Raw genomic sequence first — 24442 nt, 5'->3', positions numbered from 1 at the left:
CTCCTGCCTCCATTCTTCACAGCTGCCAGGCTCACACGTTGCTCTCCTGGCTGTGTGCTGGCCTGTCCCTCTGCATCGCTGCAGGCAGAGCTGCTTGCTTGCCTTTGCCTTGGGTATGAGAGGTGCTGCGGGGCTGGTGGGTGCTGCAAGCTGGTGTGAGTGCAGGGGTGTGCCTGGGTGCACCAGGATGGGTTCTGCAGGGCCCCTGAGGATGTGTGGGTACAGCAGCCAGGCTGACCACTGTGTGGGGTCAAGCAGGGCCAAGATTGGGCCATTGCACCTCACTGCATCTCCAGATGTGAGCTGGGCAGGGGCTTCTCCTGCCTGCAATGGGACATGTGGATGCCTGCGCTGGCTGCAGGGGCAGAAAAGGATGGCTGTCCCCCCCACCCCAGGACACAGTCCCTGCAGGGCCCCTGCTCTGTTCTCAGGCACAGCATCACCCCCAGCCACACGCTCTCTGCACCCCTTCCCCAGTGCCAGCGCCTTGGACAACTGAGTCTTTATTGAGCTTTGCCCCTGCTGCCCCATGGTGGACACAGTGCCCAGGGTGTGCGGTTGGTGTCACGGCGGCTCCGGTGGTCACTGCTGGACCCTGCGGATGGACTGGACCTGTCCTGTCTGTGCATGGGAGCCCCACTCCCGCACATGCTTGTACTCGCCGGCGTGGCTGTCGCTCTCCAGCAGGTACTGGAAGCCACGGTACCCCGGGAACTGCGAGCAGACCCACCTGCGGCAGGCAGAGAGCGGCGGTCAGTGTGGGCATGAGGCACCGGAGCATCCTCAGCTCCAGTGTGTGCCATAGAACCCCAGCCTGGTTTGTGTTGAAAGGGACCTTAAAGCTCATCCAGTTCCACCCCCTGCCACGGGCAGGGACACCTTCCACTAGAGAGCAGCTTGCTCCAAGCCCTGTCCAACACCTTGTTCACTGCCAGGGTGCAAGCCGCTGGGTACTCACGCGCCGGAGCGGACAAAGAAGGAGCCCACGGCGCTGCCATCCCAGCCCAGGGCGGGCAGCGAGGGGCAGTCATCGCTCAGCTCCCCCCGCTTGCCCTGGAAGTTCTCCTCCTCAAAGAGCATGAGCCTGCTGCGCCCGCGGTCCTGGCACAGAGAGGGGCACGGTGTTGGTGCGTGCCCCCGGCCGGTGATGGGCTCCAGGACCAGCCCGGCAGTGGGGAGCCGGGCCGGGGGCACTCACGGCGCAGGCGATGGGGCGGAAGGAGCACATCCTCTCCACGTGGTAGGCATTGCTGCCGCTCCACGCCTCCCAGCACGGGTACTCGCCGCGCTCCAGCACGAACTGCTGCCCCTGGAAGCCACAGTGCTCGAAGCCAGCCCATCTGTGGGGCAGGAGAGAGGTGAGATCCCCGCAGCACCTACCACCCCGCTCACACCCCGCAGGGATGTGGTCATTGCCTGGAGGAGACAGCCCCATGGCTTGGGGGGCAAAAGACCCTGGAGACCTCCATCCTGCAAGCCCTCTCCACCAGACCACGGGGTCCGTCCCACCCAGTCCCCACTCACGCCCCGCTCTCGATCTTGCAGGAGCGGACGGTGCTGAAGCCGTGCTCCGCGGTGCTGTAGCAGTCGGTGGTGAACTCGTGCTTCTTGCCCTGGAAGAAATCCTCATCCCACACCACGATCTGGGGAGGACGGAGGCAGTCAGGGGGCTCCGCGGTGCAGAGGCCCTAGGCAGACGCTGCAGCCCCGTGCACAGGGGTTCCTGGGGCTCAGGAGGTGTCCTGCTGATGCTCCCATACCTTCCATAGTCCAGAGGAGCTCCTGCTGTGGTAGGTCATGGTGGCTCTGCCAGGGGAATGGGACCATTAAAGCCTGCCCAGACCCTGCATGCTCCATCACTGCAGCAGTGTGAGCACGCTGCCCGAGCCCAGGGACACTCCTGCTTCCCGGGATGGGACAGGGCAGACTCCTGCTCCCTGCTCCCAGGGATCTGTCCAGGCCGACCCCTGTGTAGTAAATTCTGGTGACCCAGCAGAGCCAGGAGCACTGCAGAGGTTGCTGCATGTCCATGCTGAGCAGCAGCACCCTGCCATGGCCAGCGATGTCCCCTGGTCCCCCACCACCATTCCCCGTGCAGCCATGTGTGAAAGCAGAGCAGTACCACAGCCCAGCCCCAGCTGTTTCCCATCTCCTTGTTTCCCATCCTGGCCACAGGACCCAGCCCCGGGTCCCAGATCCTCCCCTGTCCATGTGGTGCCCCCAGGCTCCTGTGCTTACCTGTTTGATGCGCTGGTGCCCGGGGGCTGACATGTCCAGCAGCCTCGCTGGGTTTTTATAGCCTGCAGCTAGATCAGAGCCCAGGGGAGCATTATGGAAACCCCTAACTCAGCACATGGCAGGAGGAGGGACCGGGCAGAACAAAGGCGATGCTGCAGCGACGCTGATGAGCTGGGACACCAGAGCTCCTGCTGCCCTGACCCCATGGACCACGGGCTCTGCCCATGCCCTGTCTGGGAGGGAGGTTTCCCTACCTGCATTGCTGGGAAGCAGGAGGAAAGCTGCATCTCCAGCTCATCTGCTATGGCAGAGCAGCTCCCTGTGAAAGCAGGGCCAGCTCTTCTGCAGGTTGAGCACAGCAACCATAGAGCATCATAGTCAGTGGGGGCATGGCGTGCAGGAGAGCAAGGGGCAGGTTTGCAAAGGCACTGGGGGGGCTGCAATGCAGATCAGGACTTGGGAAGTGCTGCAGCCTCCTCCTGCCTCTGCACAGGGACCTGGGAAAATCCTGCCTCGGCCACATTTTGGGTACCTAAATACCTTCAAGCTTTGCTCCTGGTGACTGCCCTCAAATCATGCCAGGGTCATGCAGGGCTCCAGGGGCCAGCACCCTGCAGAGGCACCCACAAGCAGGGCAGCAATGGGGCAGCAGTGAAAGGAGACTGCTGGGCCCAGTGGCAATTCCCGTGTTCCCAGGTAGGGCTGTGTTTTGGGACAGTGTTTGCCAGGGATCTGCGGGGTGGTTGAACTGGAGCATCCTCCTTCCAGCCCCGGTAGCCCCGGCACTGCAGGCTCACATGCAACCGCCTGCAGTGGGGGGTGTCCCCAACATCTGCACCCCCAGCAAATGCGTGTTAGGCACAGGCTGATTGCTGTGGCCCCAGCTGAACCCAGCTTGGTCATCAGTGCAGAGACTGCAGCTCACTGCAGTGTGTTCCAGTGCCAGGATGTGGTTGTGGGGAGCCCGGGCTGTGGCTGGTGTCCCTGTGGTGCTGCCCAGCGCCAGGCAGGTGATGCCGCAGCAGGAGTCTGCACGCAGTGATGCAGCAGCAGGAGGTGTGCATGCAGTGATGCAGCAGCAGGAGGTGTGCATGCAGTAATGCAGCAGCAGGAGGTGTGCACGCAGTGATGCAGCAGGAGGAGGTGTGCATGCAGCAGGACTCACCAGGGCAGAACAAACTCCTTGTGCTGGGCAGGAGCCTGTGCCAGTGCCTGTGGGGCTGAGCTGTGTCAGCTCCAGCCATGCAGTGAGGCTGGGGTAGCTTGTCCCTGGGTTTGAGCTGCACCTCCTCTCTGTTCCTCTGTGCCAGGGTGGGACAGTGCAGCGAGGGAACGATGCAGGATGGGATGGTGCAAAGGCTTTCCAAAGCCCAGGGCAGGGATGCTCAGTGGGGAAGGCAGAAGGGATCAGTGAAAGCTTTTGGTTCAGGATCCTGGACAATGGCTCAGGGGGTGCAGTGGGATCCTGGTGGTTGGCACTTGAGGGGAGTGAAAGATGATGGCAAAACTGAGGGCTCGGAGCTTTCTGGATACGCAGACCTGGGTATTTTGCTGCTGCCAGTGGTGAAGAGGCAGCCTGAGTGCTGGTGCTGAGGGAGGCTGCGGGTATTGGACTGGACCGGGAGGAAACAAGCATGTGGGTATTTACCCAATGCACAGGATCACAGCAGCAAACAGGGAGAGCAGCGGCTGGAGGCTCACTGGGAGCTGGGGCAAGGTCCCCCCGAGGAGTCCCCTGCTGTGGGGTGCAGGAGATGTGCTCCTGCAGGGACAGTGCTCAGTGTGTCCCCAGCCAGACACCCCATGGCCCTTCTGCCACTGAGACAGCATCAAGGCACTGACACCTGCCCGGGGTTTGGTACCGCACAGTTCAGTGATGGCAGAACTGGGGATGGGAGAGAATGAAATGGGCTAAACCCAGCCAACATCCACGCCAGGGAGCATCCTCCACAGAGAACACCGCTTTGAAGGATGGGGATGGTTTGGAAAGTGTCAGCTACAATTACACATCATTTGGGAAAAAAAACCCAAACCAACTCTCGAAGCGTCTCAAAGCACTTCAGTTGTGTCCTGGCATCTCCAGGGCAGCGCATCAGCCGTCTGTGGGTACGGGGTGATGTTCAGAGTGAGACACTCAGCATGGGGAGGGGAGAGACAGGCAGAGTGTGGCTGTCAGAGCGGGCACCACACAGGCACGGGGCTGATGCAGCAGCACCAGAGCTGCGTGCCCATGTGTGTGCAGCGGGCAGGGAGGGCGGCGTGCTGGGCTGCTCCGGGGCTATATATGCCCTGTCGGGGCGGCCACACGTGAGGCACAAAGTGGCAGGGTCAGGTCTTCTGTTGTGCCACGGGCACAAAGGAAAGTGCTGGGTTCAGCGACTGGGCACGGGGCCGGGGAGAGGCTTCCAGCTCGCCCAGCGCTTTGCAGGATGTGATGACTGGGCGGGCGCGCAGACACTGATGAGCCGGCAGTTCCTTTGTGCGCCCGCCCGGGGTCTGCCCTTGCCAGGCTATAAAGTGGGGGCCTCGCTGCGCCCCAAAACACAGCCCGCTCACTCCAACAAGAACCAGCAGCTGCCCAGGTAAGAGGACACAGTCACCGGGCTGCAGCCGGACCCGAGGCGGGGAGAGGGAAAGGCAGGGGCTCAGCCGTGGTCATCACGCTTGGGAGCATCCCGAGCTCAGCATCCCACTGCCCTTCCCTATCCCAGTGCCACTGCTGACCCCCGCCTGCTACTGGGTGACTACTGGGGGGCTCAGCAACCCTGTCCCACCTTCCTACCCCCCGTGTCCCTGTCAGGGTCCCTGACACCCCCTGTTTAGGATGGTACCAGCGCCCAGCCTGGCCATTGAGGGCAGAGACCAGCTGGTCCTGGGCATCCTTGCAGCGGTGGGACCATGCTCAGGGCATGAGGAGAGTGTGGACACCCAGCACCTCCCAACATCCTCCAGATGAAGGCAGGGCCACTGCCTGGGCCTGCAGAAGAGCCCCCCAGCAGCTCCTGTCCTTGCCCCAGTTCCCACCCCATTGCTGAGCCCCCCATCCCAATGTGACAGACCCGAGGGCAGGGTGGTGGGTGCCCACATCCCTGCCTCCCCTCTGACCTGCTGCTGGCACCTCTGCCTGGTGCCCTCCCTGTTGCAGACTTGAGCCCAACACCGCGATGTCTGAGACCACAAAACCCGCTGCTCCCGGCCAGGCTGCGGAGGAGAAGGAGAAGGTGGCTCCTGTGCCAGCTCCATCCCTCGACCCTGCTCCCATCACTAACAGCAAGGGTGAGGAGCCCACCACAGAACCCTTCAGGGTAAGCCCTGCTGCTCCCCACGCGCGGGGACACGGCTGAGGGTGAGGGGTGGTGGCAGCATCTTTGGGGTGCTTGGGCAGAAGGAGATCTCCGGTGTCCCGGCAGGAAGGATCCTGCTCCGAGAGCAGGAGGGGAGCAGCTCGCGGGGCTGCTGCAGGAGGGATGCTCTGGGTAGCTCTTGGATGGGATGGCTCATTGAGGACCAGAGGCTTTGGAAATGCTCCCCCCAGGTCTAACATTAGGGGTGCCTCTGGTCACCTCCCTCCATGCAGGAGCCCAGAGCTGCTCCAGATGCTGGGGAAGGAGGCTATGAGTGACAGGGCCAGCATCAAACCACCAGGGTGATGCCAGGGCAGCGTGTCACCAAGGTGCTGCAGCAGGGCTGGGGACGAGCAGTGCAAGGGCTCTGGTGACATTGCAAATGCCAGGCAGCAAAGGCCATGGGACAGATGCAGCTCCTGGAGAAGCAGCTCCTTCCCAGTGCGGCCAGGGCTGACGTGGGCAGGGTCCATGCAGGGACACGCAGCACTGCCCTGCCCTGCCCTGCCTGTCCCCATCCAACCCTTCCCCTCTGCCCCAGATCATCGTCTTCGAGCAGGAGAACTTCCAGGGCAGGCAGATGGAGTTCACCACCGAGTGCATGAACCTGGCGGACCGCGGCTTCGACCGGGTGCGCAGCGTCATCGTCACCTCTGGACCGTGAGTGACCCTGGCCATGGGGGGGACCGTGGCCATGGGGATGCCCTGGGGAGGTGGAGACGTGGTCCTGGGGAGCAGCCCCATGCACAGCGCGATGTGTGGGGGCATTTCCTTTGGGTCTCCTTTGGGGGGTGCTAGGTGGCATGGGCAGGGGGAGGATGCCAAGGCCATTGGCAAAGCAAAGGGCACTGGAGTGAAAGGCAGAGGCCAAGGACAAGCGTCCCTTAGATCTGCTACCTCAAACTGACCATGAAATGTGACCGCAGATTTTAGAGAAGCCAGGGTGAAATGATGCGGGTGCCTTGGACCAGGCTGGTGGCCAGAGCCAGGGAAGCACCGTGCCTGGGAAGGCAGCACAGTGGTGCAGGGCAGCCAGTGCTGTGAGAAGGATGCACGGGACACAGCTTGCCCTCACACACTGGGCAGGGTGATCTGTGACCACCTTGAATGACACCAAGTAGCACCAGTAACAAGTTCTTTATTGAGAAGCCAAACCATCCAACTCTTCTTGAAACAGAGGGGTTGGAGCAGCCCTGAAGGAGCTTGGGTGTGAGGGGCAGGCAGCTGCACTCGGTATGGAAAGGGTGGAACAGAGCACTTGTGTGTCACTGGGGTCCTCAGAGTGTCCTTGAGAATCAGTGGTGAGACTGCGCCCACAGATTTACTTAGGGAAAGAAAAGCAGACTCAACCAAGCTGAGCCTCAGAAGTCAGTGTGTGGTTGTGCTGCCTGTGGCACCCGAGCATGGCTCCTGCCATTAGGAAAATACGTGTTGGTGCCTGCAGAACAGGTACAACCCCATCCAAGGGGGACGTGGGGCTGTTCTGGTGCCACGGCTTTCGGAGCCCTGTGTTCGTGACCTTCACAGCACAGCAGCACCTCGTGGCACTGCTGAAGAGGGGACACTGCAGAGGAACAAGCCCCTGGCGACCGCACACTGGGAACAGGATGAGTGCCAGAGCTGGCTGCGGCGCTGCAGCCAAGCACGCAAGCGTGCCAGGATTGCACAGCCTGGGCAGCCCTGGCCTGGGCTCCCTGGGGCAACAGGGAAAGCAAAGTGATAACGCAAGGACCAGTCTGTGGTGAGCAGCGTGCGGGGCTCACAGCAGCTTCCTGGGATGAGCAAGGCCAGCACCATGGGCATGCTGGTGGCTGCTGCAGGCCTTGCATGTGTGCACCAGTGAGAGCCTGACTGCTCAGTGCTGCCAGCTCTGCACCTGCCATAAAGGAGGAAGCAGGACGGTGGGACCAGTCCCAACACCCGCAGTCTCTCTGGGTGCTGGGAGCCCGGGTCTGGCACCCCACAGGCTGAGCAGGAGCAGAGCTGCTGGTGCACCTGACCCACGGTCTTGTCCTCCCCATGTCCCCAGATGGGTGGCCTACGAGCAGGCCAACATGCGCGGGGAGATGTTCATCCTGGAGAAGGGGGAATACCCTCGCTGGGACACCTGGTCCAGCAGCTACCGGAGCGACTGCTTCATGTCCATGCGCCCCATCAAAATGGTGAGTGGGGTGGGAGCAGAAGCACCCAGGGGGTCTGGCCAGGACCTGCACCACACTGCACGACCCAGCGCCTGCTTCTTGCCTTCTGCAGGAGGCCGAGGACCACAAAATCTCCCTGTACGAGTCTGCTGACTTCAAGGGCAACAAGATGGAGATCCAGGAGGACGACGTGCCCAGCCTCTGGGCTTACGGCTTCTGCGACCGTGTGGGCAGCGTGCAGGTGCCCAGTGGAACGTAAGTGGGCTCTGGCCAGCACCGCCGCCCCCCCGTGCTCCTGTCTCTGATCCCGAGCAGCCTTTGGTGGCGGAGCCATCAGCGGGGTGGCAGCAGGGGCTCAGGGCTGCTCCGTGTGCTCTCCCTGCAGCTGGGTCGGGTACCAGTACCCCGGCTATCGGGGCTACCAGTACCTGTTTGAGACCGGAGACTTCCGACACTGGAACGAGTGGTCGGCCTTCCAGCCGCAGATCCAGTCCATCCGCCGCATCCGGGACATGCAGTGGGACCAGAAGGGCACCTTTGTCACCCCCGATGTGCCCTCCGACTGAGCGGGCCCCGGGAGCCGCGGGCACGGCCGGCGCGGCACCTTCCTTCCCTGCCCATGGCACATTCCCGGGATGTACCTGACCTTGCGAGGCAATTAAAAACCCCAGAAGACTCGAGCTGCCGCGGCCGGTGACACACGGGGGGGGGGGCGGCCCTGCTCCCGGTGGGACCGGGCTGCCCGGCGGGGAGCACACACGGGAAGGGCGGGATCGCGGGGGGGGGTGGTGCCGGTGCCGGTGCGCACCGGTGCTGCCGGCGGTTACCGGTCACCCACCCGCGGTGACTGCGCTCCATTGGAGCCCGGCTCCTCCTTCCCGCGCTCCCGCCCCGTTACCGCGGCCCGGCGCGCGCTCCCGGTGGCCGGCGGCGGGGCGCATGCGCGGGGATCCCGGCCCGCCGTGCGCGTGACGTCGCCGCGTCTCGCGCCGCTCCGGGCCGGCCCCGGCCCCGGTCCCGCTCCCGGTCCCGGTGAGTGGAGCTGGGGTGGGGGGGGCACGGGCACGGGCACGGCGGGGAGCGGCTCGGGCAGCTCCGGGCCGGCGGCGGCCCCGCTCCCGGTCCTGGTCCCGGTCCCGGTGAGTGGAGCTGGGGTGGGGGGGGCACGGGCACGGTCACGGCGGGGAGCGGCTCGGGCAGCTCCGCCGCTGGCTCCCGCGGCGCGCAGGTGCCAGGGGCGGCCGGGAGCGGCGCTCGGCAGCGGGGGGTGCGGGCGCCGGGAGCCCGGAGCTCGGTGGGTGCGCGGCGCTGGGGGGGGGGGGTGGCAGCGGCGAGCGGGGCGCGGTGCTGAGCGGTCGGTGCGGGGTACCCGGTGCGGGGTGCGTGGGGCCGCGCAGGGCGCTTGGGGCCATCGTGCAGCACCGCGCAGGGTGCCCGGTGCGGGGTGCCCGGTGCGGGGTGCCCGGTGCGGGGTGCGTGCTGTGCAGCGCGCGGGGCAGGGCAGCGTGCTCAGTGCGGTGCAGGATGCGTGCAGAGCATGGGCAGTGTAGCTCAGCGTGCACAGCATGCAGGGCAGGGTGCTGGGTGCTGGGTGCTCCATGTACCTGCTTTTCCCCCTCACTCCTGCCTTCCGGTGGGCTCCCCTCACCCTCAGTGTCCCCTGCGCCCCTTTGGGAGCCCAGCCCCAGCCCCAGCACCCGTGTATTGCCCTATGGGACAGAGATGCGGGAGCGGGCTCAGGCACATTGCCCATTGGGAGGCACCCACGGGCTGGGACTGCCTGTGCGTCCCTCCAGGCCTCCTGGGTGAGCGACTGCTCCTGTGGGTCTCATTCAGCATCAGCCTCCCGGCAGGTTTGTGCAGCAGCTTCTGCTGGGGTCTGCAGCCTGTGTCCCTCGGCAGGGTTCCTGTATGGCCATGTCAGTGCCTCAGCCCACCCAAAACACCAATGCTGTCCCTGCTGTGCCCTGGTGCTGCGTGGCGGGGATATGAGATCCATGCTGTGCCTGCAGCACGCTCAAGGACTCATGGCCAGCATCACCATCCCTGCCGCTGCCGGCAGCACAGGCTGGGCTGCAGCCTTCCACGGGAAGGACATGGTTTGCATCGCGTGAGGCTTTGTTCCGTCCCTCGCTGTGTTTGTTTGCATGTGTGGACTCTGTCCAGAGCACACCTCACAGCTTGAAACCCCCTCATGCATCTTCCCCTCCGCACAGCTGGGCCATGCTCACGCTCAGGAGCCAAGCGAGGGCGAGTGGAGGGATTGAAGTGATTTGTGCTAACAGGGTTCCAAATTTGATGTTGCTTTTCTGGGAACACTGCAGCGCGCACGTGGGGAGCCTGGTGAGAGCCAGCGCAGGTTCGGATGTGTCCTCGGTGTGGGTTTGTGGTGCTGCCCGGCTGCAGCCTGTGCGTGTGGCACCCGGCCGGAGCAGATGGACTGTGCTGCCTGCAGGGTGCTGTTGGTGCGGGGGGCACTGAGCCTCCTGTGCTCTGTGGGTCGGTTCTGTGCCTGTGCGGGTGTTTGGGCAGCACTGTTCCATAGGGAAGCAGTGGCTGGCTGTTCCGGAACACAGAGCATCACTGCTGGGCCCAGCCATGAGAGCCAGGTCCATCCCTCAACATCTGATGGTGTGTCAGCTGAGCTGGGGCAGCCTCCACCGTGCTGCATCCAGCCTGAGGCCCTTGGCTCAGGGTGAGCAGCACGGTGTCCTGCAGCGGTGGCTGAGCCGTGCAGGTCCTTCCCACCTCACCTGGAGCCGGTGCTGCAGCCACATTAGGGGCACTGCTGCAGGGGGATACGGGTGGAATCGCACCCTCCGCACTGGTGCGATGTCCCAGGCTGGGGTGCAGAGGCAGGAGCTGCCATGGGGTCTCTCCAGGATGGGGTTCGCCAGGATGGTGCCACTGCCTCCTCTGCCTGTAGGTTTTACAAATGGTATTGGCAATTTCTGTGCTATTTTAAGAAGATCCTTCCAAAAGCAGTTTGTGTTGCAGATGGGCCGAGCTGAGCCTCGGAGGGATGTGCGGGATGGCTGGAACGCCGTGAAACGCAGCGACTCTTGAGGATGTTTTGGAGGGAGAAAACAACCACTTGGCCGTTGGTCTTATTTGTGCCGCACAGAAGCATCTCCTGGTGAATCTGTGAAGCGTTAGGAAGCCTCAGCAGAGCATGTTCCACGTTGGATTTCACAGCCCTCTGAGTGCAGGCAGCAAGTGTGAGGCTGTGTTGTCATCTGCCTGCTTTGTTTTGTACCATTTTGAAGCCTTTAGTCGGTGCAGTTCTCCCAAGCCTTTGTCTGCCTCCATGCTATCTAACAGTGAATGAAGCTTCTTTTTCCTCTCTTCCGTCCCCATCCTTCTGCACTGGTCCCACCGTGCGGGTGCAGGCAGGAGCATGGCTGCAGCACTGCCCATAGGTGCCATGCAGCGTGCAGGAGATCCCCGCGGGGTCTGCAGACGAGAGCCAGCACCCGCAGCAGAGCTTGCTCAATGCGCGGTGCTCGGAAGTGAAGCAAGTGGCTGGTTCCATCCTGCATTCCCTGCTGAGCGAGCCCAAACCCAGACGGGGAATCCACACCCAAGGTGCTGCTCCGTGGAGGAATGACCACTGGGTTTCTGGCTCCGGGGCTGCTGCAGTGGGGCAGGGGGAAGCAGCTGCTCTCATTCCTGCTCTGTGCTGGGTCCTGTGGCAGAGCAAGGGTTGCATGCAGGGGCAGCCCTCGGTGGCCCAGCGCTTGCAGATGTAAACGGCAGCAGAGCTCGCAGCTGGGCTCTGCAGACAGGAACTGAGCCGTGAAGCACTCGGATGTGCTGGGCAGGGTAATCTGTGTTACAGAGCAGCGCGTCTCGGAAGGACCCGGTTCCTGTTCTGCCATCATGGCTTCACCAGGGCTTGCGTGTCCTCGCTGGGGCTGTGCCTGCACGTGGGCTTTGCACCATATCGAGCAGGCAGCCACGTATCCACTGTTGTTGAAGTCGGTGCTGGGCAGCACGCTGTGCCCTCCCCAAAATGACTGGCTTTGGGAAAACACCAAGTGCCTGCTCTTGTGGCAGCTGATGTGCTGAGCCGTGGTGGAGATCCTGAGGCTGGCCCATGCTCAGGACCATGTACTCGCCAACCAGGAGCCATGGGAGCAGGGATAGGGCTGAGCAGAGCGGGGATGCAGGCAATGGAGCTGCACAAGGGCATCACATCACCCTCTCCTCAGGCGGTGCCTGCAGCGCCGGGGATGGCTGGTGCTGCTGCATGGGGAAATAAAATACTTTGATTTTGTTTCTTAAGCAAATCTGAGGTTTTGGGGTTTCTCTTGCAGAAACAATTTTTTATTTGCAAATCCCGGTTTTGTGCGTGCAAGAATGGAGCTTGTTGAGGCTCAGGGTTTGGCGTGTGGATTGGGAAAATATTGCTTTTGAAGATACTTGGGTTTTTTCTAACAGTTCCTCTTCTCTTTCTCCCTGTTGCTTGTCGGGCTCTGACCACCCACATTCACACGGGGAATCTTTGTTTGGTTTTGAGAGGGAAGAGTTGTCTGCACTGAGCGTGGTGAATGAACCCGGAGGCTGCAGGCGCCTTCATCCCCAGAGGCAGCGATGCAGAGTAATTAACAAGAGCTGAAGCTGTGAGCCGGAGCTGTGGGTTGATGAAAAGGCTGAGGTGACCCTGAAGCACTGAGCTCCTGTCCCCTGTGGGACAGCGGAGACTGCACCGATCCCATCCATTGCTGGGGTCACAGACACCCCCCCAGCTCTGGTACCCATCCCTTGGGGTACAGAGCAGTGTGGGGGGATTCTCTCTTCCCTGCCTGTATCCCCTCACCCTGCTGCACCTCCCAACCCTGTCCTCGATCCAGGGGGGTACATGGTGAGCCCCTTCCCTCCTGGCTTTACCAGAGCTTTGCAGCATGCGGTGGGTACAGTGGGTGCCTCCATCACTGTCTCCTGCCAGCAGCTTTCACTTCAGGCATTTCATAATTAATAAGCCAGCTTGAGACAAAAGCAGTTGCCCTACAGAGAGGTTGGCATTGGGAATGCTGTGGTTTCCATCGCCGGACGATAAAATGCCATTGCTGTGCTTGGAATGAGAGGGGGGTGGAGAAGATGCTGTAAATTGGTGGGATTTTTATTGTTTCAGGAATACTGTAGCATTAAGCAGGATAATAAAATGTTTTTCTAATCATAACAGCCCCGAGGCGATAAACAGACAGGAGATTTGTGCTGTGAAATGTCTGTTGATGTGATTTAGAGCCGTTAAAGCGGGCTGGCGCACTGTGTGTGCCCCTGGCCAGCTCTCCTGGGGTGCTGTGCCGGGGTGCTGCGATGGGGACGCGCTGTGTGGCTCAGGGATTCCACCTCAGCCTTGCCCGAAAGCTGGTGTTGGAAGCTGCAGTCCTCAGGGCATCAGATTCTGCTGGTTGGTTTTTGTAGGTACTCAGCAGAAAGAATAAATTCCATATATCCCTCCATTGTGCTTTGGGAGAAAAATGGTCTTTAGTGGAAGACCCTCACCAGTGGCCTCTGGGCTGTGGGAGTCCCAGAGTCCCAGCCTGGTTTGTGTTGGAAGTGACCTTAAAGCTCCTCCAGCTCCACCCCGTGCCACGGGCAGGGACCCCTTCCACTGGAGCAGCTTGCTCCAAGCCCCTGTGTCCAACCTGGCCTTGAGCACTGCCAGGGATGGGGCAGCCACAGCTCCTCTGGGCAGTGTGTTCCAGGGTCTCAGCATCCTTGGAAGCACCGGGATTTGTGGCCTGCAGTTCGGCTTTATCAAAGCTGGAGCACCTTTCTCTTCCAGAAGCAGAAGCTGTTCTGCTCCTGATGTTGCTGTTCTCACCCCTTGGTGGGCTGAGAGCAGCTTCTTCCTTCCGGGCGCTGTAGGTGCCATCCAGCAGCCAATCTCACACACACAGGAGTGGGTTCTTCTCACAGCCTGGGGCTGTCGCTCGCTTGCAGCCTAGGTTTGCACAGAGCTCCTGAGCGCTGCAGCATTGCTTGGGGTGGCAGCAAACCGTGGGGAGGGTCGGACCCTGCTCCTGCAGGACGATCCCGCTGGGATCCATCCTTATGCTGGGGATGAACAAGGAGCTGTGGGTTGTGCACCAGGGCTGGTGTCGCAGAGATGGGTGTTTGTGCTGTGCTCGCTGCTTCCCAGGATGCTCATCCGTTTCCTGGTGAGTGTTTTAACACGTGTTGGTCCGCTTTTGCTCCAGCTGCTCTGAAACTGGGCTGGAGAAACACCCCGAGCGGCTGTGTACCAGCAGCTATTCCCTTCCTGCTCCTCGGGCCCTGCCAGCTCTTCCTGGTTTTCCTCCCTGAGGGCTCATTTGACCCCTCTCCAGTTTGCTCCTGCCTCCTCGGGACATGAGCAGCTCTGTCCTGCTTAGCGGCATTGGGGCTTTGAAAGGCACATCAGAAGATGCCACTGGGAGAGGCCAGGAGAAGAGCAGCTGCTGTCCTTGGAGGTGACAGCGCTTCTGGGCATCCTCAGGCGAGCTGTGTTCATTGTGTGGATGAGCTGGAGACCATCACTTGAGTCATTGGGTTTTGCTGATTTGCAGAGATGTGAGCCTAGATCTGCTGGGTTATTTCTTGCTGACCACAGCTTCTGCTGCTGTCCCACCACAGAGACATCTGCAGTTCCTCATGCTTTTATGAAGCACCGATGATTTGAGCACAAGTTTTCCAGGCCACTCCTACGTCTTCTGGGGAAGTTGCAGTTAACAGCAGTCATTTCTGGGAAGGGTTTAATGAAAAAGGCTTTTTATTTGATCATCTGGAGCTTCGTGTGGAAACCGGTTTTGTTGGTTGGTTGTGACACTTCGCTGCTCGAACATAACAGACTCAAGATGTTGCTTCATCCCTGCAGATGGTCCCCGGTTCCACTGACATGGGGCTGCTCCCAGCACAGCCACAGGTGAAGGAGGAGCTGGAGGCAGCAGTGGGTTTGTGCTGGCTGCTGGTGGCTACGGAGCTACAGGCGATGGCGCGCTGCAGGTGATGGCGTGCTGCAGTCAATGGCACACTGCAGGTGATGGCACACTGCACACTGCAGGTGATGGCACACTGCAGGCAATGGTGCACTGCACACTGCAGTTGATGGTGCGCTGCAGTCAGTAGCACACTGCAGTTGATGGCGCACTGCACACTGCAGTTGATGGTGCACTGCAGTCAATAGCACACTGCACACTGCAGTTGACGACGCACTGCACACTGCAGTTGACGGTGCACTGCACACTGCAGGTGATGGTGCACTGCAGGTGATGGTGCACTGCAGTCGATAGCGCACTGCACACTGCAGTTGATGGTGCACTGCAGTCAATAGCACACTGCACACTGCAGTTGATGGTGCACTGCAGTCAATAGCACACTGCACACTGCAGTTGAAGGTGCACTGCAGTCAATAGCACACTGCACACTGCAGTTGACGGCACACTGCACACTGCAGTTGATGGCGCACTGCACAGCCAGGCAGGAAGTCTGCAAGCGTGTGTTTGTGTCTGTGCACGGGCGAGGGCTGGAGCTGTTTCCGGAGCAGCGTGTCCGGGGCTGGGCTGTGAAACGGCCCCAGCTCCCTGCACCAGATCACTGCGGTGCTGGTGAAGCGTAACCGGGGATGCAGCTGCTGCTCTGCAGACCTGCAGCCTTGTCCGGGACTGGAGTCCCATGGCGGATGGAGGCCAGGATGGTGTCGAGCAGGAAGCCTTGCAGGGAAGGAGGGCGATGCGTGCGCTGCGGATAAGCTCCGGTGAAGTCCGTGCTGGGTGGAGTTTGCCTCTGGTTTCCAGTTAGTGCTGAAGTGGCCTTGTGGTGTTCAATGGCAGGCGGGCAGGGGGGGAGGAGACGTGGGTGTCTGGAATAACAATTAGTGTCTGTGCTTGAAATGTTCTCCAAAACAACCTCCAAGGCCGGGACGCTGTCGTGCGTGCAGGGGGAGCTGACTGTGGGAAGGGCCCAGCCGCAGCAGCCCCATGGCAAGCCTGTGGTCCCATGCACACACTGGGAGCAGGGTGCCAGCCCTCCTGCTTCATCCCAGCATGGGTGCAGTCCCTGTGGGTGCGGACATCGTGTCCTTGTGGGAAAGCTGGCATCCAATGCAGTGTTCCCTGCTGGAGGGGTCTGCGTGCTCTGGGGGTCCTCAGCGGGTGGTGAGGCTGGGGAGAGCTCTGCTCCTTGGGCTGGAGCCAGGGAGGTCCTGGCAGCTCTGAGTGCTGAGGTTGGCATCCCTGTGACCCGCCCTTCCTGGAGAGTCCTCTGGGCCCCATCTCCTCGTGCTGTCACTGCTCTGGCACTCTGTTCATAGTCTGACTTTTGCCCAGTTCCAGCACTCGTACCGAAGCTGCAGCAGGCGAGGCTGGAGCGGCTTCCTCTGGGACCGGCTCTTGCGCCGGTCACTTGTATAGGATGGAAACGTGCCATGTCCGGACTGTTGTCCCCCGGGCTTTGAACATCCCAGATGCTCCTGCTGTCCTGAGGCTGCTCCCTTCCAGGAGGCTTCACTTCCTAAAGGAGCAGCCACTTTCCCACTTCCCTCCATGCCATCTTTTGCCTTAACCCTGTGAATGCTGCCGTGGTGAAGCAGTGCCAGTGCCAAGCTGAAGGCATGCCCGTGCCGTGTCTGGGTCCCGGCGCTGACCATGAGCTGGGATCACCCTTCCCCTGTGCTCGGAGCGGGGCTGTGGGCAGGAGGGGAAGGTGCTGGGCAGGAGAACATCACCCACCAGCACACACAGATGTGTGTGATAAATCAACGTTGTGCCTTTTCTTCCCCATTAGGTATTTTCGTGGCCACCAGTGTTTCAGCATGAAGCTTGGCTAGAGCAAAATGGACTTACTGGGGAGAGGTAAGCGTGTTTGGAGGGTCCATCGCAGAGCTGGTTCCCTTGTGATGCTGGTTGCGGGAATATTTCATACATCTGCCACCCCACCACTGCTGCCCTGGTAATACTGCGTCACCTTTGCAAGCTGACAAGACAGGGTTGAAGCCGTGTTTGTACTCATGTCCCATCCGCATGTGAAATGAGGAAGACTTTGTGCCTGTCAGACCTCTTATGTGCTCGTTTGTCACTTCCCCACTGGCTCCATCTTCCCCATGCTCCCTGCTCCCATACCCGCCTTTCCCTGCTGCACTCAGTTGGCTGCTGTGCTGTGATTTCTGCTCCCCATCACCAGCTGCACTGGTTTTCCTGCCATGATGAAGCCCCGAGAGCTCTCTAATTCCTGCGGGAGTGGAGGGCTCTCAGATGCAGCTGGGGCTTCTGAAGGACCACAGTGTCATCTGATCAGACAGCTGTGCCACTTCATTGTGCCGTGCTGTTTTCCACCAGAATATCTGCTGTGGAGGCAATTGGTCATCCCTCTCCTCACAGAGTAATGGGACCCATAAACTCTGGGGAATTCTTAGTGGGGAGTTGCACAAAAGGGTTGGAAATAATTGGGATTGTTGGTGGTTGCTCTGCAGACCGTGCTGAGCACTGTCATGGACACACACACGTGGATGCTTGTTCAGCCTGCTCAGGTAGACCTGAGTGATCCCACTGGGGGGGTTTGCTTTGCTTCAGCCATCCCAGTGCCCACGGCTGCTGTGCTGGAGGCAGAGCAGGGCTGTTGTGCAGCAGGAGCAGTGTGTGCTGCAGCAATGGGGAGAGGCTGGAGCACAGCAGGAGGGTGAAGGTCTGCTCCCCAACGTCAGCAGCATCCTCTCTGCCTTCCTGCTGTCCCACAGTAGAGCCAGAGCTTCCCATCCATGCTGTGGGCATGGCCCGTCCATGGGGGGAGCTGTGGCTCCCCAGTGGGCAGGATGATCCCCAGGGACACGCTGCTTTGTGCTGGTAGGCGCAGAGCTGGTACCACCGGCTCCCATCCAGCCTCCTGCCTCGCACAGCAAAATGAGTGGGTCCCTTTGTTCCCTCCCGTGGCTGCTGGGAGCATCTTGGTGGGAAAGGCTCCCTGGAAGCGTGCAGAGAACAGAGCACTTCTGTGCTCCCAGCCTCCCTTTTGAACTGCAGAGCTTCCCTGCGAGGCAGCCTGGCTTGGGTTCCTTGACTGTAACTGTTCCAGTTGGCCTTACATCCCGACTGCCCCCGCTACATGGACTGGAATGGGTCTTGGGCATTGGAATGGGTCTTGCAGCATTTGCAGTTGTTTTTAGGGTGAAGGTTTCAGTAAACTTCCATGACTGAAACAGATGAAGACAGTGGGGAGGAGCAGAGCAGTGCTTGTCTTTTGAATGGATCTGACTCTGTGCTTGGTGCTGCCAGAGCTGTTTGTTGTTCCCTCTGATTTACATCTAAACAAATCACAGAATCCCAGCCTGGTTTGGGCTGGAAGGGACCTTAAACTCATCCAGCTCCAACCCCTGTCACGGGCAGGGACACCTTCCACTAAAGCAGCTTGCTCCAAGCCCCATCCAACCTGACCAGCATGGACCAGATGGACCAGCCCTTGACGTTTTGTCTTTTTTGTTGTATATGGGCATGTGCTTGGGAGTGTTTAACCTCAGTATGTTACCCAAGCCCTCAGCATCCTGTTTAACAGGATGTTCACAGTGCTGCTAAAGAACCACAGAAATCACTTTGGTGATGCTGTTCCTTTGCTGCTGGGATGGGAAAACATGTACCTGGGTGGGCAGAGGCCCATTACCTGAGTCATGGTGATGGATGGTATGAGCAGACGTGGGTAGCACAGAGCAGGGGATGGTGGGGAGCTGGCGTTTTCCCCCTCTGGGTAGATGGAGCAGGATGTCGGGGCTGGAAGGGGATGGAGCGAGTCCTGGGGCACCTGCATGGTTCTGGGCTGCCTGTGCTGGCAGGTAGGGCCGGGGCAGGGGGGGTGCTGGCTCTCCTGCCCGCTCCCTGCCCCAGAGGGCCGTCACCCCATCGCTGCTAAATGTGCTCTTTCATGGAGGGAGTTGAGAGGAGGAGAAGCCGCTTTTGAAGCAGTTTTTGGCCTGTCAGCAAAAGAAAGGGCACGGACGCCCCGTTCCTGGGCTCCGCTCAGCGCCCGCCCCGGCCGCAGGGTCACAAAGAGCTTGAATCCATGGGGAGCCCAGGGCAGGATTGCAAAACCTGCGGCACAGGCGGAGCGGGGGCCGGGCGGGAAGCGGTGCCAGCGCTGGCGGGGGGCCTGGGGCAGCGGCTTGAGGAGCCGCGGCTTCCTCGTGCGCAGCGCAGCGAGGCACAGAACAAAGGCTCCCGGTGCCACATGAGGTCTTGCAGGGCTCCGTGTAAGGTCAGTGTCCAGGGGAAGGGCTCCGCGTTGTGCTCGCATGCTTGGGTTTCTCGCAGCGTTTCGTGCTAATGGGGGAGTGCTTCTCCTGACTCAGACACTTGAAACTTGCATGAGGTGCTCTTGGTTTGCTCTTATTTCGGCTTTGCGCTCCCCTGGGAGAGCACGCTGACACTGAAGAAAGCACAGGGAGGGGGGGATGCTGAGAGAGGTGAGAAGACGGTGCTGAGCTCGGCTTGGGAGGGCAGGAGGGCTGCAGGGAGGGTTGGGGCTTCATCTAGGATGGAACGGGCTCTCTGTAAAGAGTTTTCTTGTGAGGACTGCCGGGCTGCATGGCCCCTCCATGGCTTTGCTGCAGCAGCAAACCCGTGTTTCTGGGTACACAAACTGTCCAGAAATAATCTCTTTGGGTGTGCTCCGAGACAGACTTTAATTACTCCTTCAGAAGGCACCTAGCCTGGAACTTGCTGATAAGTGGAAGAGGTGATGAAAGCCTGGGATGGTGTCAGCGTCCCGGAGGAGCCGGGCTGGATGCTGAGGTGCCGCAGGGGCTGGGCTGAGATCCTGCTCCTCTGACCGCACTGTTTCTCTTGCAGATGCCTGCTGGGATGAGCACTCGCTAGCTGAGAGCTGAAGCGTGGTCACCAGCCTGTGCAAGCAGAAGAGGATGCGGGTCACCATGAGGAGGGTGCTGCTGGCGGTGGGCTCGGTGGTCGCCCTGATGGTGACTCTGCACCTCGGCCAGCAGGTCCTGGAGTGCCAGCAGGTCCTGAGCGAGCGGAGGCACAGGCTGATGAGACCGGAGAGCGAGGAGCTGGTCATGATGGACTCCAACCACGTCGAGTACCGGTACAGCAAGGAGATGCCGCTGATATTCATCGGTGGGGTCCCGCGCAGCGGCACGACGCTGATGAGGGCCATGCTGGACGCGCACCCCGAGGTGCGCTGCGGCGAGGAGACCCGCATCATCCCGCGCGTGCTGGCCATGCGGCAGGCGTGGTCCAAGTCGGGGCGGGAGAAGATGCGCCTGGACGAGGCGGGGGTGACGGACCAGGTCCTGGACGCTGCCATGCAGGCCTTCATCCTGGAGGTGATCGCCAAGCACGGCGAGCCGGCGCGGTATCTGTGCAACAAGGACCCCTTCACGCTGAAGTCCTCTGTGTACCTGTCCAGGCTGTTCCCCAATTCCAAATTCCTCCTGATGGTTCGAGACGGCCGCGCTTCCGTCCACTCCATGATCACACGGAAGGTGACCATCGCGGGCTTCGACCTCAACAGCTACCGGGACTGCCTGACCAAGTGGAACAAAGCCATCGAGGTGATGTACTCGCAGTGCCTGGAGATCGGGCGCTCCCGCTGCCTGCCTGTCTACTACGAGCAGCTGGTGCTGCACCCCGAGCAGTCCATGCACACCATCATGAAGTTCCTGGACATCTCCTGGAGCGACACGGTGCTGCACCACGAGGAGCTCATCGGGAAGCCTGGCGGGGTGTCGCTGTCCAAGTGGGTGTCTCGGCTCCTGCCTCCGCTTTTCAAGCAGCATTCTCTTACGCAGAGCAGGTTAAGGCTAAAACTGAGGGCAAAGGGGCTTTGCTTGTGTTTGGGCATGGTTTCCAGGGGCAGAAGGGGCAGCACGTCCAGTTTTACTGCACAAGGTTTTGTGTTCCTGAGGAAAGGGAACAGTCTGTTGTACCCACCAGAGCAGCTTTCAGGAGCAGGTGACCATTTTATTAATCCAGCTTGGCAGCACAGAGTTTTTAGTCTCTAATTTGACAGGAACTGCTTGCTCTGAAACACGAGCTCTTTAATGCCTCTTTTCTCCACCCTTCCACAAATACCTTCCTAGAGCAATTAGTTTTGCTGCTTATGAAGAGCTTTCAGGGGTGAGCAGCAGAGCTTGCCAGCTTTGGTGCTGGTATTGCAGGGTAAAAGCAATACCTGCTCTGCAGAGGCACACCCCAGCCCTCCCTCCTCGCTGGCTGGCTCAGGGTGCTTGTCTTCTGCTGCTTTCTACTCCTCTTTCACACCCCAAGCCGAGCGTGGGATGACCCCCCCATACAGGGGACCCAGCCTGTGGGGCACTGGTGAACTCAGCCAAGGGCTGTTGTGTCTGATCCCAGCCTGTGTGTGAAATCCAACCTTAGCATCTTGGTTTATTCCTTTATTGTTTCCCCCAGGATAGAGAGATCAACAGACCAGGTCATCAAGCCGGTGAACATGGAGGCCTTATCCAAGTGGATCGGGCACATCCCAGGGGATGTGCTGCAGGACATGGCCCACATCGCACCCATGCTGGCCAGGCTCGGCTACGACCCCTACGCCAACCCCCCCAACTATGGCCACCCCGACCCCTTGGTTGTCAACAACACGCACAGAGTGAGTGTCGGGGGGCTGTGCACCCCAGGGCCCTCTGGAGCCAAAGGGGCTGCTGACCTGTCAGCAAAGAGCAGGGAACAAGCGGCTTCAGTGGGATGATGTTGGAACCATTGGAGTCTGGCGCGGCTCCGGCTGCTGCTGCTCCCTGTGCTTTGGTGCTGGGGGTGGTTTCTTCTGTTGTGGCCGGTACTGACCTCTGTCCCTCCCCGCTCCAGCCCAGGCCGGGGAGTTGCCGGCTGGATGATGTTATCCGGGATGCAGCTGCAGGCGCTGCGCCCGCTGCGGTGCAGGGGCAGCCACGGGCCGTGCTGTGGCCCGCAGCTCACCAGCTGCTGCCTGCTCCCGTGAGGAGGGCGAGCGGAGGCGCGTGGAGCAGCTGGGCAAAAGCAGCCGTTTTGTGGGAGCTGACTCATGGTCCTGGAGCAGAGCTGGAAGGAAGAGGCTGCAGAGCCACGGACAGCAGGAACGGAGCGCAGGGGGTTCTAGTGCTTTGGGGTGGAGCAGGTTCCTCCCTGAGGCCGGGCTTTGCAGCCCCATGACAGTGCTTGTAATTTGGGTGAGCTCTTTGGGTCACTGACGTGGAGCTTTCCGTACTACTCAGGGTGACTTGGGAGAACCGGCACAATGGTAAAGACCAAAATACTCTCCCCCTGCAGGCTAAGGGAGGAAACAGAGAATCGCTTGTGTCAGTTCCCTGCCCCCGCAGGATGCTGCTCCCTGTCTTTGCTCACAGTCAGGGCAAGGGAAACCTTCTGCTTTTGCCCCCTGCAGGACAAACACCCATCAGGGCATTTCAGCAGGCTCAGGCACACTGGGACATGGGACACAGTTCATGAGGTGCACTTGCTGATGCTGGTAGAGCCACTGCCCCGGGAGGGTCACTCCAATGTTCTCTTTTCCATAGGTTCTAAAGGGGGATTATAAAACGCCAGCCAATCTGAAAGGTCATCCGCAGGTAAGAGCATCTCCTGGCCCTTGGAGGTTTGGTTAATCCTGGGGGCCTGGTCCCTTGCTCCCTCTTACAGGCATTTGTGGGCTCGCAGCAGCCGCAGGCACTGTTCCTGCTCTTCCCTCCGTCCATGGGGATGATGGGGCTGTCCTTGCTGCTCTCACCCTCCATGCTGTGGCTGTTGATGTCCTGTGGTCCTCAGGCCCTGCTCATTCATCTCTGCCACCTCCTCCTGGGCTGCTTGTGTGTGTGGTTTGATGCTGTGGGTTTCTGTGTTCACCCGTCCGGATCTTGTGCTCCTCATTCTCTTTAAAACACTTTTCTACCTTGCTCTTTGTTCCACAACTCTTACTGTTGCTGTGGGTCGTGCCTGCGTGGGGAAGGGTGGCTTGTCTGATTTACAGGTTATAGGTAGGTCTTCTTGTCCTGGGGTGATGGTGTTCGGGGGTCAAATGCACACTATGGGGCTCCCTACTGAGAGAGCAGTGCTTGAAGACAGCTAAGAACCACTGTGTAGTGCAGAGCAGTCCAGCAGTGAAGGCAGAGGCTGCTGCTTCCCTGCCCTCGTGCTGCTTTCTGGGCCCTGAATGTTCCTTGTCTTGCTGCTGGGAGCACAGTGGAGATGGGTTAAGGTGCAGCCGGTGCCTAAAAGCTGACCCTTGTGTTTGTGGGCTGTTGCAGGTGACTCAGAACACATCATCCTCTCACTAAGGACATTAATGATTTCCAGGTAAGACCTTGTGCTTTAGTTTGGGACGGGGTGAACTCCTGCGGTCCTGCTTGTGCAATTCCTGTGCTATGGATTAGCCAGGCTGCTCCAGGCACACGCGTTCCACCCGTGACCTCCTTCACACTGGCTTTAGCTCCTCAGAGCAGTGCTGCTATGGGAGGTTCTTTGTCAGAAAGCCTTTTCCGAGCGCTGGAAACGGGATTACTTCAGCAAAGGCACAGTCGGCGCGCGGGAGGGTCATTCCTGGGAGTCCCTGCGGGGAGCCTTGACACGCCATGTGGAAAGGCAGAGCTGAGCCGAGCCGCTCCCCGCTGCCTTCTGGGACGTGCCGTGAGCCCGGGGAAGGGGAGCTAAAAGCAGCCACATGTGCTGTCGGCTTGGAAACCAAAGCTGCCAGCCCGGGGTTGTGCTGCAGACGCAGCCATTGATGCGTTGGATGATTTTCCATCTCCCTTGCAGCAAACCCCTGTGCTGAAACGTGAGATCTCTCTTCTCTTTGTGGCAGTGCTCAAGGCCACGTTGGACACAGGGGCTTGGAGCAAGCTGCTCTAGTGGAAGGGGTCCCTGCCCGTGCACAATTGGAGCTGGATGAGCTTTAAGGTTGCTTCCAACTCAAACCATTCCACGGTTCTTATTACAAATGACCCCTTAAAAACTAGTTTCTATGTAAAAGGAATGTATTGTGCTAAAAAAGCAAGATCAGAAGCATTGAGTGAGAGTAGGAGCTGGGTACCCATCATCCAGGTGCTGGGACATGGTTTATTTCTTGTCATTTTCTGTATCATGGCTGCTTTAAAACCCTTCATTGGCACCCGTGAGTGGATCCTGCTCCTGAGGCTGTTCTTTCTTTCTTCCAGAATGCTGCAAATGGCCTTTTGTTGCCCAACAAAGAAGAGTTTGCGATGGCACCAGTGGAAATCGGATATCCAAGCATATTGCTTGCTAATACTATTGCCAAAATGACTGCTCTATGGGAACGTGTTTGCATTTATTTGCAAAGCCCGAGCATTCCGCACGTCAGGCCCCGGGATGTGCGTCGGGAAGGGTCTGTTTGCCGTGCCCGGAGGACTCGTGTAGTCACACTTGGTGTCTGTACTGTGTTCTCTGCTCGTGGGTCTGTGATGGCACCGGAGCCCCCCCGGGAGCCGTTGGGTGCCCTCATGGAGCCTTTGTCGTGCGAGTGCCCCCCCAGCCCTTCACTGTCCCTTACAGAGGCTATTGCAGAGTTAATATATGAGCCCATCCCCGCCTCCTTGCCCCGTTGTCCACCATTAAAGTGTTGTTTAATAACGGTGTTGTAACAACGTCGTTTCCCGAGCTCTGCGGCATCACACACACCTCCCATCCACTGGGGGGCGCCTGCCGAGCCACAGAGGAGCGCGGCCGCTCCCTCCCGCTCTGTCGTTGTGGGCGCTGCTTCCGGGTGGTGCCGGTTCATTTCCGC

The 24442-nt window shown here is 60.1% G+C and overlaps 3 protein-coding genes and 1 long non-coding RNA gene across 9 annotated transcripts; 2 read left to right on the top strand and 2 right to left on the bottom strand.

Moving 5' to 3' along the window:
- Window positions 1-506: 506 nt before the first annotated feature.
- On the bottom strand, window positions 507-2779 carry CRYBA4 (crystallin beta A4). 3 transcript variants are annotated; one of them, XM_062615803.1, is made up of 6 exons: window positions 2493-2779; window positions 1761-1806; window positions 1525-1643; window positions 1199-1340; window positions 959-1101; window positions 507-730 (listed from the first exon to the last, which is right to left on the bottom strand). In XM_062615803.1, exons 1-6 carry the CDS (start codon window positions 2534-2536, stop codon window positions 583-585), a joined length of 642 nt encoding a protein of 213 aa, XP_062471787.1. In that variant the 5' UTR covers window positions 2537-2779; the 3' UTR covers window positions 507-582. The 3 variants fall into 3 exon arrangements, with proteins under 3 accessions (XP_062471787.1, XP_062471781.1, XP_062471778.1); XM_062615797.1 differs by having other exon boundaries at window positions 1199-1806; window positions 2493-2523; XM_062615794.1 differs by lacking the exon at window positions 2493-2779 and having other exon boundaries at window positions 1199-1879.
- Window positions 2780-4586: 1807 nt separating this feature from the next.
- Window positions 4587-8433, top strand: CRYBB1 (crystallin beta B1). The gene is made up of 6 exons (XM_062615782.1): window positions 4587-4820; window positions 5384-5543; window positions 6124-6242; window positions 7612-7744; window positions 7836-7978; window positions 8109-8433. The coding sequence occupies exons 1-6, from the start codon at window positions 4699-4701 to the stop codon at window positions 8287-8289; spliced, it is 858 nt and encodes a 285-aa protein (XP_062471766.1). The 5' UTR covers window positions 4587-4698; the 3' UTR covers window positions 8290-8433.
- On the bottom strand, window positions 6701-8231 carry LOC134162212 (uncharacterized). Of its 2 annotated transcripts, none has more exons than XR_009964255.1 (2): window positions 8152-8231; window positions 6701-7129 (listed from the first exon to the last, which is right to left on the bottom strand). It is a non-coding gene; the product is annotated as an uncharacterized LOC134162212 (long non-coding RNA). The 2 variants fall into 2 exon arrangements; XR_009964252.1 differs by having other exon boundaries at window positions 6701-7132; window positions 8152-8220.
- A 231-nt stretch (window positions 8434-8664) lies between the features above and the next one.
- TPST2 (tyrosylprotein sulfotransferase 2) lies at window positions 8665-24288 on the top strand. Of its 3 annotated transcripts, none has more exons than XM_062615757.1 (7): window positions 8665-8749; window positions 16493-16560; window positions 19540-20446; window positions 21121-21319; window positions 22224-22274; window positions 22950-22998; window positions 23856-24288. In XM_062615757.1, exons 3-6 carry the CDS (start codon window positions 19611-19613, stop codon window positions 22977-22979), a joined length of 1116 nt encoding a protein of 371 aa, XP_062471741.1. In that variant the 5' UTR covers window positions 8665-8749; window positions 16493-16560; window positions 19540-19610; the 3' UTR covers window positions 22980-22998; window positions 23856-24288. The 3 variants fall into 3 exon arrangements, with proteins under 3 accessions (XP_062471741.1, XP_062471733.1, XP_062471752.1); XM_062615749.1 differs by having other exon boundaries at window positions 8675-8755; XM_062615768.1 differs by lacking the exon at window positions 8665-8749 and adding an exon at window positions 8832-8850.
- The last annotated feature ends 154 nt before the right edge of the window (window positions 24289-24442 follow it).

This window comes from Pezoporus occidentalis, unplaced genomic scaffold (genome assembly GCF_034315485.1).
Source record: "Pezoporus occidentalis ecotype Australia unplaced genomic scaffold, CSIRO_AGI_Poc_V1 ctg102, whole genome shotgun sequence".
In the NCBI taxonomy this organism is placed as follows: Eukaryota; Metazoa; Chordata; class Aves; order Psittaciformes; family Psittacidae; genus Pezoporus; species Pezoporus occidentalis.
This window is presented reverse-complemented; position numbering and strand designations above follow the sequence as displayed.